Genomic DNA, 16,362 nt, shown 5'->3' with positions numbered 1-16,362 from the left:
CGTCCAGCTGGGTGGGACTGCGCTCGCCTGGTTCCATTCTTACCTATTGTCTTTGGTCCCAGTCACAAACTCTGTTCCCTAGCCACCTACTCCACGCCTCTCCATAACCACCGTCTGTGGCTGAACCAAACCGTTTGCAAACTTGATGTCCTATTTGACCGAGGTGAGCTTCTGACCACGTATCCGCTCCATCACCAAGACCACCTACTTCCACCTCCGTAACATCACCCATCTCTGCCTCTGCTAATCTGCAGCTGAAACCCTCATCTATGCTTTTGTTACCTCCAGACTGGACTATTCCAGTGGTCTCCTGGCTGGCCTCCCATCTTCCACTCCCCATAATCTTGAGCTCATCCAAAACTCTGCTGCCCGTATCCTAACACGCACCAAGTCCAGTTCTCCCATCACCCCGGTGCTTGCTGACCTACGTTGGCTTCTGGTCCTGGAACGCCTTGATTTTAAAATTCTCATCATTGTTTTCAAATCCCTCTAGCCCCACAACTCTGAGATCCCTGCACATCCCCAATTTTAATCTCTCCACCATTGGCAGCTATGCCTTCAGTTGCTTCGCCTCTCTGCCTTTCTACCTCTTCCTTTAAGACGCTCCTTAAAACCTACCTCTTTTGGTCATCTGTCCTAATACCTCCTTATGTGGCTCATTGTGAAATTTTATTTGATAACACCCCATGAAGCACCTTGGGCCATTAAACACACTATATAAATGTAAGCTGTTGTTTACACACACCACACCCGAACTAAACTCTCCTATAAAAAGGATACAAGATAGTCCCCAATTGATACCCATCACCTGAATACAATTAACACTAATTGATATAAATCATACAATTAACACCAAGGCTGCCTCCAAGTCCCTTTAATTATAGAAATGCTGTTGTGTTTCTACATTATTTCTTTAGTTCTAGTGATCAGTTCATCCCAGAGTTGTGACTAAGACCGTTGGTTGTCATCTGGAGTGTGTAAACTTCATCCTGCCCATGTGTCTGAGGGACCATGATGAATCTACACAAGTGCAACAAACATTTACCAAACTCGGTGAAATCTTTAAAAAGTGGGACTGAAAAACCTTCACCTGCTTATACAGACAGCCTTAAAAAAACCTTTAGTGAGGGCATAGTTTTGACTAATCTATTAAATAGAGAGCCTAAGGCACAATGGGCCACCTGCCACTGATTGCACCAACTAACTTGTTGGCTTGCTTGCAAAAATAAGTGAGTCTGTGGTATGATGTGTTGTCATTGTGGAATGATGGCTTGTTAACTTTTCAAATGCTACATGTTTCAATGGATTAATACTAAAAGTAGAAAAGATTTGCTTTTAATAGTTTTCTGGATGAGTTACCTGTGCCCTCGTGCTATTTTGGCATGCATATAGAGTCATATATGTAAGATGGCAGCTTTATATTACTTTGAAAGATACATTTTTTCACTAGATTCAGATTAATTGCCATACATTGATTTCTTTAGATGTATCTTAGTTGAACTTGCTAGCTCATCAAATGCTTGACTTTTTGTTTTGTGCAAAGTGATTTAGTGGATTGCTTTGGAAATATGACTTATGTTTTATCATGCTATAACTTGACAGCATCTGGAATTAGGTGTAGTCACATACTTTTCAAATTAAGTCAAGTGCTGTCGACGAATATGGTTGCCCTTTCTTCTGCTTATGTTAAAAATCCACTTTAAATGAAATTCTTCATCTTTAGTTATTAATATATACGAGATATACTGAAAATACATTTTAAATGAATCTTTTCTCAACCAAAACACTTATACTTTCATTGTTTTTCAGTGCAATTTGAGAAGGTACTTTTTTGGGGAAGTGAAGAGCATAGCTAATGAGCAGTTTGGAAATGAAAACCTACTAATGTATTGCCCATAGAATGACATTGTTATTAGCTTTCTGTTTCAGAAACCTTAAGTTATTCTGTAAATTTAGTTGTAATTATGGTTTTATAATACATAAACATTACAGAAAACAAAAGGAAGGAAATTATGATGTAGTGTCTGGCACCCGCTATAGAGGGGACGGAGGAGTATTTGGCTGGGATCTGAGAAGAAAACTCATCAGGTATGAAGCAGTACTTCATGAATACCATGGACATCTATCTAAAAGAGTGATTGCAGCATTAGTAAAACAGCATTGTAATTTAGTTAGAAGATCATTCTCTTAATTAGGCTTTATTTTATTTTTTGATCCCAGCAGTTTCCACAGAAAATAGTTTTGGAGTCTTCTGTTTCAGTTCTGCTTTTGATCAACCTCAGCTGCCCAAAACTGGAAGTGACATGGGTCAAGGGGGGACTCCTGGCTAAACTGTGTAGTCTGCCTATAGAAATGTAGTAATCCTGAATATGAGTGTAACAGTGCTGATATTTGTTCTTCTGAGTTATTACAAATTACATTTTTTCTGAAGTCCCGTTAGTATTATCAGTTACTGGAAGATGCCTCCCTCCAATTCTGTATGATCAAGATTACCGCAGTGATGATGTTTTGGTTGTCTCAGATGGGTTTTACGTAGAATTACATAGAATGTACAGCACAAGAACAAGCCATTTGGCCCAACTGGTCCATGTCAGTGTTTATGCTCCACACTAGCCTTCTCCCACCCATCTTCATCTGACCCTATCAGCGTAACCTTCTAAATCTTTCTCCCTCATGTGCTTTTCTAGCTTCTATCTATTCTCCTCAACTACTCCTTGTGGTAATGAGTTCCACATTCTAACCACTCTCTGGGTAAAGAAGTTTCTCCTGAATTCCCTATTGGATTTATTAATGACTATCTTATATTTATGGCCCCTAGTTTTGGTCTCCCTCACAAGTGGAAACATCTCTACGACTACCCGATCAGACCCTTTCATAATCTTAAGGACTTCTGTTAGGTCACCCCCAGCCTTCTCTTTTATAAAGAAAAGATCCCCAGCCTGTTCATCCCTGATAGATATAACCTCTCAGTTCTGGTATCGTCCTTGTAAATCTTTTCTGAACCTTCTTCAGTGCCTCTATATTTGTTTCATAATATGGAGACCAGAACTGTGCACGGCCTGAGGGCTTGAAGGATAGTTGGAGGGGAGTGAACTTTGAGGACAGGGATTTTAACTTCTGCTCTTCTATAGATGACCTCTACTCTTGATTAGATATGTTACTGATTCCTGAAAGTCTTTATAGAGAACAAGCAAGCAATAGGAGCTACACTACAGTTCTTTTTCAGCTTCCTCAATTTACAAATTCCTGCAGACTGTAGGAAGGGGAGACACACAACCATCAAGTTACACAAAATATTCCTTGAGTGGATCATGATCAAGGAACCTCATATTGACTTGGAAACATAACTGTAATATACTGATATCCTAGGAAGTTAGGTTGTGTTGTGCTAGCAGATCTTTCATGGTGTGTTGCACTAAAGATACTATCCTGTCTGTCTTTGCCCAGAGGACCATAACGGCAAAGGTTTGCGATAATTGTACGTGTGCCAATAAGAAACATCAGTTAGACGTTGGGACTGAGGCCACTGTCTTCAGCACCGGTCACGAACTTTGTTCCCTCGCCACCAATTCCGTCCCTCTCCTTGGCCACTGTCTCAAGACTGTTCTCAACCTCGGCATCCTATTTGACCCTAAGCTGAGCTCTCGACCACATATCTACTTCATCTCAAAGACCACCTACTTCCATCTCTAACAGTATCCATCTCCGCTCCTGCCTCAATTCATCTGCTGCTGAAACTCTCATCCATCGTTTTGTTACCTCCATGCTTGACTACTGTAATGCTCTCTGGCCAGCTTCCCATTTTCCAGGTTCCATAAACTTGAGCTCACCTTAAACTCTGCTGCCTGTATCCTAACCTGCACCAAGTCCCTCTCACCCATCACCCCTGTACTTGCTGACGTACGTTGGATTCTGGCCCACCAAAGCCTCTGTTTCAAAAATTCTCATCCTCGTGTTCAAACCTCTCCCTATCACTGTAACCTCCACCAGCCCTACAACATCTCTGTGTTCTTCCAACTCTGGCCTCTTTTGCATTCCCCAATCCCTTCGCCCCACCATTGGCGGCCGTGCCTTCATCCGTCTAGGCCCTAAGCTGTGGTATACCCTCCCTAACTCTCTCCATCTCTCCACCTCTCTCTGCTCCTTTAAGATGATCCTTAAAACCTAGCTCTTTGACCAAGCTTTTAGTCACCCCCCCTAATATCTCCTCCTTTGGCTTGCTGTCAATATCTGTTAAATTATGCTGCTGTGAAGCGCCCTGAGATGTTTTCCTTCGTTAAAAGTGGTATATAAATGCAGGTTGTTGTTGTTGATTCTGTCTAAAGGTTTCTGATGGTGATTTGAAGTGTGCCTGGGTGTGCTTGGTATCATTTAGATTGTAATCTGTTCTGAATGCTTGAGTGCTGTTTGGCATTCTGTTGGTGCATTTCTGTCTTGATTCCATATTTAAAGAACTGTGGAAGTGACTTCTGCAGGCCGTTGGTAGCTGTAGACTGATGTCTTTTGCTTCATTTAACCCATTAAAGCATTTTCTCTTGTTCTCCCATTGGAAAACAACATGGTTATATTAGAAGAATTCAGAGCTTTAATTGAGTTAATCCTGATGTTGCTTTTAAAGTTAAAATCAATGTGTTTTTGTTCGGAACAAGTATTGGGCTTCCTGTAAGTCATTCAAATTAAACACACAAATCTTTATCTAAAGCTAAGAAGTACATCTTCTCAAAAGTTTGTTTTTCTCCATCAAGTTGCTTTACTGTATTGTATGGAAGGCTGAAACGAGAAAAACATTGATCCAATGTGCTCCCAAAAAAGTACCAGATGGAATGCATTCCAAGAGAATATAATATAAAAATAATAACTTTATTATATCTATCAGATTATGCCTCCAGCTTTCTGATCTTTTTAACCTGCCAGATACTGTGAAAAAGAAAATTCCAGCTCCCTTTCAGCCATCCTAATGGTTTATGTTTCAATGTCCATAGCCAGGCCTTCAAAGATAGGAAAATGTAGGTCATACTACAGGCTGAACTACCTACACTCTCCCTCTGAAGCCCTCCAGCTTCCTGAACCTTTCATCATCAGTACTGTCTCAGTTGTAACTCTTTCACTTGTTCTCCAGGCCTCAAGGTTTCTGGACCTTAGTCTTTGCATGCTACCCTTCCTTGGATTGTTCTTTCACTTGTTCCTGGGCCTCTGCTCCTCGACCTACAAGCAACACTCCAGAAGATGTACAAGAATATGTATTTTTTTATAGTCTGTCAAAAATAAAGATAACTGCCGTGGGAACTTATAGCAACTCATTGGCACATGATCGAAAATAACTGTTGTTCCAGTCCTTTAAAAAGGATCAGAAACACAGTGCTAAAACTTGAAGGCCTTTTAGCTTGATATCTATGGTGCAAGAAACATTGTGCTTATTATAAACAAAAACTATTCAAAAGCAACAAATGATAACGCAGGTAGTAAATCCAAGCCAAAATGTATTTTAAAGATAGATTGTGTCCAACAATGCATTTAAATTCTTTTTGGATATACTTGGGTCGGTGGATGATAATGTGGTTGTTATTATACATCATTTCAAAACCAAGGGTAGTTGTCGATGACTGCAGTTCAAGATTGGCAGCTGCAACCATCAAGAGTCCACCAGGGATGCTGTGCATAATATTAGCAACCTTAATGAGGATATTGTAAGCAGAAGGAGTGTAAATGATACAAAGTTGTGTGGGAAATCAGGATGCTGTGAGAAGATGCATTTTAGACTTAGCAAATGCCTAAACTAATATTGGGAACCATTTAATATTAAGAAGTTTAAGGCAGTGCATAAAAGTAGAATATATAAGTATATGTGAAGGAGGAAAACGATTTGAACATGGTAGTTAACCACAGGTTGAAAGTATTGTATGTGTTAGCTATTACCAAGAGAATTAATGTTTAAACATATTCAAGTTCCACAGAATATAATTTTAAGGACATTATCTTGATGCTGTGAAACTATATATAGATTATTGTGTTCAGTTTTGGATACTGTGCTTATGAAACTACATTGAGTAGCAAGATTGATTCCAAGTCTTGAGATGAGCTATGAAGAGAAGCAATGGGAACTTAATGTATTCACATTGGGGAAAGAAATCTTTTGTTTCCAGAGGGAAGAAAGGATAAAAAATCAACTAGGGTCATGTTTGAGAGACTGTCCTTGTTACAACTGGTTGCCCACTTGTTTTTCAAGTCTGTAGGAATTCCCAATTATCAGTGAAAAGGAATTATCACTTTTTTCCCCTTCTGCCCAGATTTCTACCTAAATTAACTCCTAACCCCATCTTTCAAAGCTAACTCGCTTTTCCACTCTTTTTAAGCCCTCCCCCTTAATTGCAATGCTCAGCATTGGGTCACAGAAGAGAGACTATCTGTTTCTGAAGATGAAAGAGACCTTTGTCTTAGTATACTTAATGCTTAATACGTCTAACCAATGCATAGCAGTAATCAACAAAGTCAGTATAATGTTGAACTATGTAGCCAAAACAGTAGAAGCTATGATCAGAATATAGTGCATGGCTCAGAATACACGTTGAGTACTGTGTCTGCTTCTGGCCACTGTGACTATCGAGTGCTGGAGGCAGTGCAGAGAAGAGCCATGAAGCTGACCCCTAGTGTCAAAGTTCTGAGTTATAAGGAAAGATTGGAAAAACTTGGGATTTTCAGCATTGATTCTTCAGAGTCATTATAGAGGTTTATAAGATAGGTAAGGGTATGAAGAAGATAAATCTGGAAAATACTTTAACTAAATTGTGAAAGCAGGTCAAAGGGACACATGTTCAAACCAGTGAAAGGTAAATTTAGGAGTGGTATTAATACATGGAATAGACTTCTAGATAGAGTAGGATAGAGTAATAAACCTTACCATAATTTCAAAAACAATTGGATGCTGCAATTGGGGGTGGAGGGGGGAACTTTAGGCCTTTTCTGGATGGATGAACTAAGATGGGCTGAATGGCTGTTCTTATCTGTAATGACCTTGTGAAGATGATGGACAAAAATCTCAATGGCGAAATAAACTGGATAGGCTGAATTAAATTTTTCATCCCCATTATCTGCACTCAAGGTCAAATGACTGAACTTAAAAATCCAAATCTAAGTATAATAAATCACAGACATACTATTAGTGCTGCAGTCACTCTTTTAAAATATTAAATGCAAAATACCTTAATAGCTAAGTAAGTCAGTGTTTAAAATAAGCTACAGATTTACCTGTGGTTTAATTTTGTAGACTTTATACTTTGTCTCTTTTTTGTCGTCTTTCAAGAAAATACTAATTACGATGTTTACATGCACATTTTACGATGGGTTAATCTATTTTACTGTTTTGTGTTTAAATCAGATTAACTTACATCGCTGCTAAGTGAGGAATTTAAACAAGCGTTGGTTCTAATTCTCTAAAAGTTATGAAATTACATCACTTTGTTTTCAGTTTCTATTTAATCACGTTTCTTTTTTAATCTAGCCGAGGAGCAAATTTTGTCACTCAGGTATTATTGAGACCAGGTGCTTCAGACTTGACAGGTAGCTTCAGGTAAGAATGTGGTTTAATATCTTTCGCATATCTACATTTGTTTGGATGTAATTCTGTAATTTCAGGGCATGTTCAGGATTATATATAGTTAGCAAAACACAGCCAAAAATACAGTCTTTCTAGTAAGTTCCATTTTCACATCAAGCACATTGTGTACACTGTATTGTGAGAGTAGTGAAAAACAAAACATAACCTTTTTTAATAAATGTAATAAAAAGTATAGGAAGATTAGCCCCAAAGTTAATTTTATACCTCACTAATCTTGCAGAACAGTTTGCTGAAATACATCTGACACTTATTTGTATGTAGTGGTAGGTTTCTGGTGTGGGTAGAGTGGAATGACCATATCAGTACTTTTATGTTTTATTGTACTGCAATTATGATCCACTAGCTATGAACTCAAACTTGAACCGTTTGATTCTTCATCTCATCTATACATTAATATTATACTATTTGCAAAGATAAGCAAACAGTTTGGATTTTTTCCTTCACTTCCCCCTCGTAAAACTATATTTTTGTTGAAGTCGTTCTACTTGACAACATTGAAGCAACATAGCTGAGCCCTAATCCTGTCCTTCCCCAATATCACATGAGCACTAAACATTTTCCAACACGAGATCAACAACAACAACTTGCATTCATATAGTGCCTTTAACGTGGTGAAACGTCCCAAGGCGCTTCATAGGAGCATTATCAAACAAAATTTGACACCGACCCAAATTAAGGGATATTAGGACAGGTGACCAAAACCTTGGTCAAAGAGGTAGGTTTTAAGGAGCATCTTAAAGGAGAGAGTGGTGAAGGGAATTCCAGAGCTTAGGGCCTAGGCAGCACGGCCACCAATGGTGGAATGATTAAAATTGGGGATGAGCAAGAGGCAAGAATTGGAGGAATGCAGAGATCTCGGAGGATTGTAGGGCTGGAGGAGATTACAGAGGTAGGGAGGGTTGAGACCATGGAGCGATTTGAAAACAAGGATGAGAATTTTAAAATCTAGGCGTTCCTGGACCGGGAGCCAATGGAGGTCAGCGAGCACAGGGGTGATGGTTGAACGGGACTTGGCGCGAGTTAGGATACGGACAGCAGAGTTTTGGATGAGCTCAAATTTATGGAGGTGATGGGAGGCCGGCCAGGTGAGCCATTGGAATAGTCAAGTCTAAAGGTAACAAAGAGTTGGTGAGGGTTTCAGCAGCAGATGAGTTGAGGCAGGGACGAAGATGGGCAGTTTTATGAGGTGCAAGTAGGTGGTCTTGGTGATGGAGCGGATATGTGGTCGGAAGCTCATCTCCTGGTCAAATAGGACGCCGTGGTTGCGAACGGTCTGGTTCAGCTTCAGACAGTGGCCAGGGAGGGGGATGGAGTTGGTGGCTAGGGAATGAAGTTTGTGATGGGGATCGAAGACCATGGCTTTGTTTTTCCCAATATTTAGTTGGAGAAAATTTCTGCTCATCCAGTATCGGAAAGCAGTGTGACAAATCAGAGGCAGTGGAGGGGTTGAGAGAGATGGTGGCGAGGTAGAGCTGTGTGTTGTCAGCTTACATGTGGAATCTGAAATTGTGTTTTCGGATTATGTCTATGATGACAACTGTTTTTGTTGAAGTCATTCTATTTGACAACATTGAAGCATCATAGCTGAACCTAATTCTGCCTTTCCCCAATATCACATGAGCACTAGGCACTTTCCAACAGGAGATCAGTGGATAGGGATTAGAGGAGTGAACCATGGCTGATTTCTCTCCCTTCCTTTTCTAGTTAAACTACACTGTCCTACTGCTGCCCTGGTTGAGACCAACTAACTCAGTCTGAAATATGGATCAAAACTTTGATTTTTCTGCTTAGATTGGCTCAGTACAATATCATGTACTACTTTTGCCCATTAATCATTTCCTCCGTACCTTTGTTTCCACAGATGAAAGGTTGGAATTGCACTTTTCTAGTTGAAGCGATGCTGCTTCCAATTTTGGGTTAGAAACTGGAGGAAGCACAGGAGTTTGTCCTGTTCTTTCCTCTCCATTTTCTGTTCCAAGTGGTGCATTTAAATATAGTTTAAAAGTATTTGTATCCACAGATTATACAGAAAAGAAGTACTGCAGAGACTGGTTGAGAAGTGTGTATCAAAAGGCTATGTCTTTCAAATGGAGATGATCGTTAGGGCTCGCCAGCTGGACTACAATATTGGGGAGGTATGAAATGAGCATGCTAAAATAAATCTTAAAAATTAACTTCTGAGAATCAACTGTTCTCCATTACAAAATGTCCTGCATAAATGTATCAGTGCTATAGAACATAATGTGTTGAATTAGGTAAACAGTCTTTTAAGTAAAACTTGATGAAATACATTTAATGATTAAATGTACGGCTGCTACATAAGATAAGATAAAACATGGGAAATTGCAATTCTTCCGTTCTATTTGATTTGTTTTTAATACTGCAGTTCACAGTACGTATTGTGTACTAAAATCAGTTTGGTTTCCTACTAAATGGCTGAATGGCCTACCCCTGTTCCTATTTACTATTATTTTTTGACTTTGCATATTTATATCTTTCTGCTATTTTGCTTGCCTGGCTATGCTATATATCTCTCAGGTTTCTAATAATTGGGAAGAAAATGTTGAAGTCTCCTCAAAATTTATTTTCACATTTTGATGGGAATTTTTATTTATATTTTTGCAGCCTCCTAAAAAATCAGTTGTGTCTCGTTGTCATTGTGACATTATGCATTGTTGTGGTCATGTGCTTATCAGGGACCAATGAACAGCAACTACCAGAGACCAAAATGACAGAGGAGATTTTTCATTGTTTCTACAGACCAGTCACAGTGCTTAAAAGAAAATAGCTGCATTTTCCATGGAATTGGTCACATTATTACCAGGAACCAAACAAAGCTGTCAAATCTCCCCCACCAACCTTAATCAACCTTCCCAGCATTGCTCCAGACACCTGCCAATCCAATCGGGTCTATCAAGTGATTACCTACAGCCAGTGACAATGCTAGAATGTGACATGATTAGAATGGTCATTTGATCACCATTGGCTGATGAGATTGCTATAAAGTGTAATTTTGTTGGAAAAATTATAATCATTTGGTTCAAAAAGGACACTTTTTATATTACGTATAAAATAGGTGTAGCATATACAGCATATTATAAGACAGTCTCAAAATTGATAATCTGCTGGTGTTCACAATCCATATTTTGAGCCATTAATTTCTAAATCACAATGACAAGTAGATATATGGGGCTCAATTTTCAAAGTGAAAAACGGGTGGGTTGGGGCATTGAAAATTGCCACCATTTCAGACCTGCCTATTTCCGGTTTTCACTGGGGCGGGCGACCATCCCGCTCCCAGGAGGCGGGTCGGGCCTTAAAACCTTTCAAGGAGGCTTCGGGCCTCCATTTTTCTGGTCTTCCTGATTTCAACTCCAGGGGGCCGGGATTCCCGGGCCTTCTGTTTTACACCTTGTGAAAGAAGGCGAGAAGGCCCGAGACTAACAGGTAGGTGCCTTGAAAGACACAGCTTGTGGGCCCAGAGGAGCAGGCGTGCTTCCCCCAGGCCCTACAAGCCTACCTGCACCAAAACCTGACACCCGCCCCCATGACTGACCCCTGATCCCATCCCCCATGACTCACGGCCCCTGTGCCCACTCACGGCCCCTGTGCCCACTCACGGCCCCTGTGCCCACTCACGGCCCCTGTGCCCACCCATGACCCCCACACCCACCCATGACCCCCACACCCCCCATTCATACAAACAAAGACTTACCTGAAGACGTCCTCTCCCTGGCTGGTCTCCCGTCTGACAGGCTGGTCTCAGTTGGTCAGTCGGACGGGAAACCAACAAAAAAGAATAAAAGATGTCCTTACGTCAAAATCGCAATGACATACTAATGGGTTTCCCAACCTCAATTTGACCCCGCCCCCGCCTCCGCCCCCTCCCCCTCCGCCCCCTCCCCCCCCTCCCCCTCCGCCCCCTCCCCCCCCTCCCCCTCCGCCCCCTCCCCCTCCCTTCTCGGCTCAGTTTTAGAATTGAGTCCATGAAGTTTACAATCTGTGGTAAAGAATGGATGCAGTTAGGTTTTTTTTATCTCATAATATGCAAACACCTGTGACCTGTGTTTCTTTCAATTATAAAATATACTAATCGACAATTTATCAAAAAACATTTACTACTTGCTGGGTATGATTCCACACCAGCCAGTTTTCTCAAAATCTCACTCGAGGCATTATTTATATGTAGACCTTGATGATGTGTGTGTGCAAATTATTTGAATTTGGATGACATCACAACTGAGGTTGATAATGACGACACCAATACACTAAGGGAGTCGTGTTTCCATTGTTTATTACAGTTTGTAAGCTTAATATATCTGCTTCAGTCATTGTAATTTCAGCAAGAATCATTTGATAGCATCAAAGAGTAGGAACCGTGGCTATTTTTTCTCCTCTCTTGTATAGGGACACTAAGGCCATGTGTAGTACCTCAATTAGTGCCCCAACTAAAGTCAGCTGATCCTGCTTAGACCAGAGTTCGAGCCTGGGATCTTCCTGGTCCAGCTACTCATTGTGTAAATTTGCTGAGCCATTAGGGAGCCCATTGAGTTATTTCCTTTTTCTTCAAACTTTATATGCTACTTCTATAAGAAGCAAGTTGCAGTATTCAGTTGTTTTCAGTTCTGTTTGAATTTTGTTTAGTTTTTAATTAAAATACAGTTGTAGCTTACTGATATTTTTACATTTGCTATAGGTAAGTGGCTCTGATTTCATGTGAATTTTATGTTTTAAAAAACAAGCAAAGAACAAGTTGGGAAAGTGTAGTTCAGTGTATTGCCAATTTATTTCAGCATGCCTGTGGTACCATATTCCAATTATTCATCCTCATTCAATAACATTAAAGAAGGAAGATGGAATTATCCTAAAATTAATACCCTACATCATGAGAGCGTGTTTACAGTGATTCTTGTTTGAGCAAGAGGTGCTTTTTAAAAAACAAAAATAAATTGTGCAGAGTGTGAATGAGTATGTGTGTGTGTGTGTGTATATATAATATATACGTGTATATATAATATATACATACATACAATATATACATACATACATACATATCAGTCATTCTGATCTCCATATGACTATAATAGTGAATGACATCACACAATGACACATTTACATCACAAAGCAGTTTCAACTGATTTTTATTGGGCAAAAGCAATTCCTTTGAAATTATGTTACCAGTGTCCTAAATAGGCAAAAAAAATATTCCCAGTGATAAAATTGAGATGTGTAGTACAGGCAGATAATACAATAGTAACCCATTTCTTACTGCTATATGGCATTCATATGTTAGAATATATTGACATAGTTAATTCTTGATAGTTCATTTTGTTCTGTAATGCTCATTTTTACATTGAATTAATGTATCTTTCTCCCCCTCCCAATTGTTACAGGTTCCTATAACATTTGTGGACCGTGTGTATGGTGAATCTAAACTCGGAGGAAATGAGATTGTTTCATTTTTGAAAGGACTGCTGCATCTCTTTGCCACTACATGATCAAAACTAATATTTTGCACTGAAATGTTACATGTCGAGAATGTTTTAAGTCTAGATTTGTGTATTATTTCCCTATTTCACAATCTCATTGTAAAGTCTAATTTTATGTGTACAAATCTGTAGTACACCTCAGTGAATGAAAAATTGTAAAATATAATTTGAAATAAATCATTCCAGTCTTTGAGTAAGTCTGCTATTAAATATTAATTTTGCTTGTCTCATTTTATGCTAATATTTCTACTTCCATAGATCATATTGCTGTAATATTTCAACTATTTTATAACTAGTTACAAACATAGTGATAAATCATAATAAGCCTATGCCTAACACAACTTGCCATTACCAATATTTTGCTTTTTAATCCTCAGTAGAACCAGAAGAATTTATGCTATGGTAATGTCTGTTTAACACATTCATCACATCAGATGTGATTTTAATCAAACTTTCTGAGTAACTTCCTTTTAACAGGTACACATCATTACCATGGTATTTTGGTGTGCAAATTTACATATGTAGATTGGGATATAATTGGCAATTCATTCTTCTATTCTGAAAAACAAAGTATAGAGGCAGGACATTCTAAGAGTTATAAGAGTTTCTATGTAACTTAATTTGCACATATAGAATTTCCAATTAACATAATATGTTAGTATAACAATTTTGCTCAAGTTTTCTGAAGGTAAAGCTTGTTTTTCACTTTAGTATTTTCATTAATAATTTGCTTTTAATTGGGACAATTTATATATTATCATTCCTAGATTAACTGATCTTTCATTTTTCACACAGATACAACTAATTAAAATGTGCAAATGTCCATGGAAACATCTATGCAAATGTCATGTCTCCTATACTATTACACGCAACAGGATCTGGGTTTATCTAGTTCATTTTAGTGTCCTCGGACACATTTATTGCCTCAATAATTGCAACTGCCGTGATCCCCCTTGTGTCCTTCAGGGAACCTACTCTAAGGGATATTCCAATGCTACTGTAGAACTAACAATGGGAGCTACTGGGTATGTTTTTATTTGGTTTGTTACTTCATCCTCCATCTGGTGAAGTTCCTGGAATCCACTTGCCACCTCCACTAATCTGGCTATGGCCAGAATCTTGTCATGGAGGAAACAATAGATGTAAACCAGTGCCCTACCTCTCTGTGGCACCATGTGTTAAAATATTTTTCAAAAATTAGTAAGGGTTTTACTTTCAAGTGAGCATGCTTGGAACTAACTGCATGTGTGCAGTCACTTTTTTTTTCATATTTTTCTAAGTTGATTATGTCTTCAAATAGGGTCCAGAATTTTTAATCTTTCAATTTTGCATTATTTCAGGTTATCATTGAAAACTGCACAGGTATGTTTACTGCGTAGTCTCATTAGAAAAGCAGATTGCATGTTCACTTAACTGATCTGTGCCGTGTTTTTAAGTGGTGTGTGTATATTGTAACTCAAATTGCTGATTTGTTTCAACCTCTATTCGGTTGACATGAAACTTTCTTCATATTGAGTTCTGAGCTTTTTGATACAGGCTAAACCAAATGAATGTTTTATTAGATTCTTATCACATTTGGTCAGATACTGGCTGCCTGTTTAAAAATAGGCAGCCAGTACATTTACCTGACGAAGGAGGAAGCCTCCGAAAGCTTGTAGATTTCAAATAAAAATTGTTGGACTATAACTTGGCGTTGTAAAATTGTTTACAATTGTTTAAAAATAAGCATTCTGGGATCTGTTATGTGCTTTGACTGTGGGTGAGTAAACAAATTATCACCTCAACAACTCACAAATACCAAACTCTTTGGATTTTTACCAAACATAATTCCTGACTATCATGATATTACAGGTACTTATTCAGAATGGCTATGCTAGGTACTGTCTTTGCACTGATCACATGTCTGAAATGTGAATCAACATTGTTGTTCCAGTGGGAAGTGAGCAATTATCGTAACAGCCAAGATAACCTCCACTGTTAGCCACAATGCTTGGCAGACGGCAGGCCACTAAAATCTTTCCACTAATCTCATTTTTGAAGACTATAAAAAGAGCAATGTTTATTTACCAGCTTCTATGTGAAGACTTCAAGAAATAGTGCTGTGTAATTTTACCCTAAATAAGGTTTTACTAATAGAGTGTAAATTTAATGAAAAGGCTGTGTGTTAGAACATGGGTTTGTGCCTACAATTCTCGATCTAGTCAGTTCACATCTCAAACTGAAACTATAGAAAGAACTTGCATTTATATATCAGCTTTCACAACCTTGGAATGTCCTAAACCCGCTTTACAAGCAATGGATTACATTTGAAGTGCAGTCATTGTTGTTATGTAGGCAAAAGTAGCAAGCAATTTATGCACAGCAAAATAAATGACTAGATAATCTCTTTTTGGTTGTGGTGTTTGAGGGTGGAATGTTGATCAGGACAGAGAACTCCCTACTGTTCTTTGAATAATACCACGGGATCTTTTACTTGCATCTGAGCTGGCACGCGGGGCCTCGGTTTAACATCAGAACTGGGGGGCAGCACCTCTGAAAATGCAATGCTCCTTAGCTGTGCACTGAAGTGTCTGTGTGGATTATGTGCTCAAGTCCATAGTGGGGCTTGAACCCATAACCTTCTGACTCAGAGACAAAAGTGCTGTGTCTGAGTTAGAAGTTTCCCACAGGGAGACAAGTGCACATGTCTTTGTGGTCAACTTGACTGACAAAGGTCTGGGACCAAGTCACCTGCTCAGTCTTGATTGGAGAATTGTGGTGTGAGGCCAGGGAACCCAATAAAAGAAAAACATACTTGTATGTAAAGAACCTGTATTTAATTCATATTTCATTTTCTAAAAAAATATATAATTTTAACATGTCACCCCAAACATACTTTGTGAGTTCAGCTGAAATCCACAGAATTGCCTCAGTGCTCTTCTCACTACTTTCCCCTTTATTATTGATAGTACTACACTCGGCATGTTCTCTGTGATCTGAACAACTTTACAGTAAACTAACAAGACAAAACACCTCATAGGCCTTTGTTGCAATGATCACAAGTATCTTTGTATCAGAACACCTAGAATTTTTGAGCCACTTAAAATGACACACTTGATTGTATTCTAAACAAAGGGGGACAACATTACAGAGACATTGAAATAGAAGATGGACAGGCTAGATGGTGGTACAGAATGTTAGAGTCTGAATGCAAAGGCTATGAATGATAAGCTATGGATATATGTTTATGATCCTCCAAGCTGAGTTCCTAATCTTCCA

At 39.0% G+C, this 16,362-nt stretch overlaps 1 protein-coding gene across 1 annotated transcript in view; it reads left to right on the top strand.

The window, feature by feature from the left end:
• The window catches only part of dpm1 (dolichyl-phosphate mannosyltransferase subunit 1, catalytic), a 58,922-nt gene extending 44,132 nt beyond the window's left edge, over positions 1-14,790 (top strand). Inside the window, exons 6-9 of the mRNA XM_068000595.1 lie at positions 1,993-2,088; positions 7,499-7,567; positions 9,636-9,750; positions 13,009-14,790. Coding sequence (XP_067856696.1) covers positions 1,993-2,088; positions 7,499-7,567; positions 9,636-9,750; positions 13,009-13,113 — 385 coding nt within the window. The 3' untranslated portion in view covers positions 13,114-14,790. The remainder of the gene's footprint in view (positions 1-1,992; positions 2,089-7,498; positions 7,568-9,635; positions 9,751-13,008) is intronic.
• The last annotated feature ends 1,572 nt before the right edge of the window (positions 14,791-16,362 follow it).

This window comes from Heptranchias perlo, chromosome 19 (genome assembly GCF_035084215.1).
Source record: "Heptranchias perlo isolate sHepPer1 chromosome 19, sHepPer1.hap1, whole genome shotgun sequence".
Lineage (NCBI taxonomy): Eukaryota > Metazoa > Chordata > Chondrichthyes > Hexanchiformes > Hexanchidae > Heptranchias > Heptranchias perlo.
The sequence above is the reverse complement of the archived record's forward strand: the minus strand, read 5'-3'. Positions and strand labels throughout refer to the sequence as shown.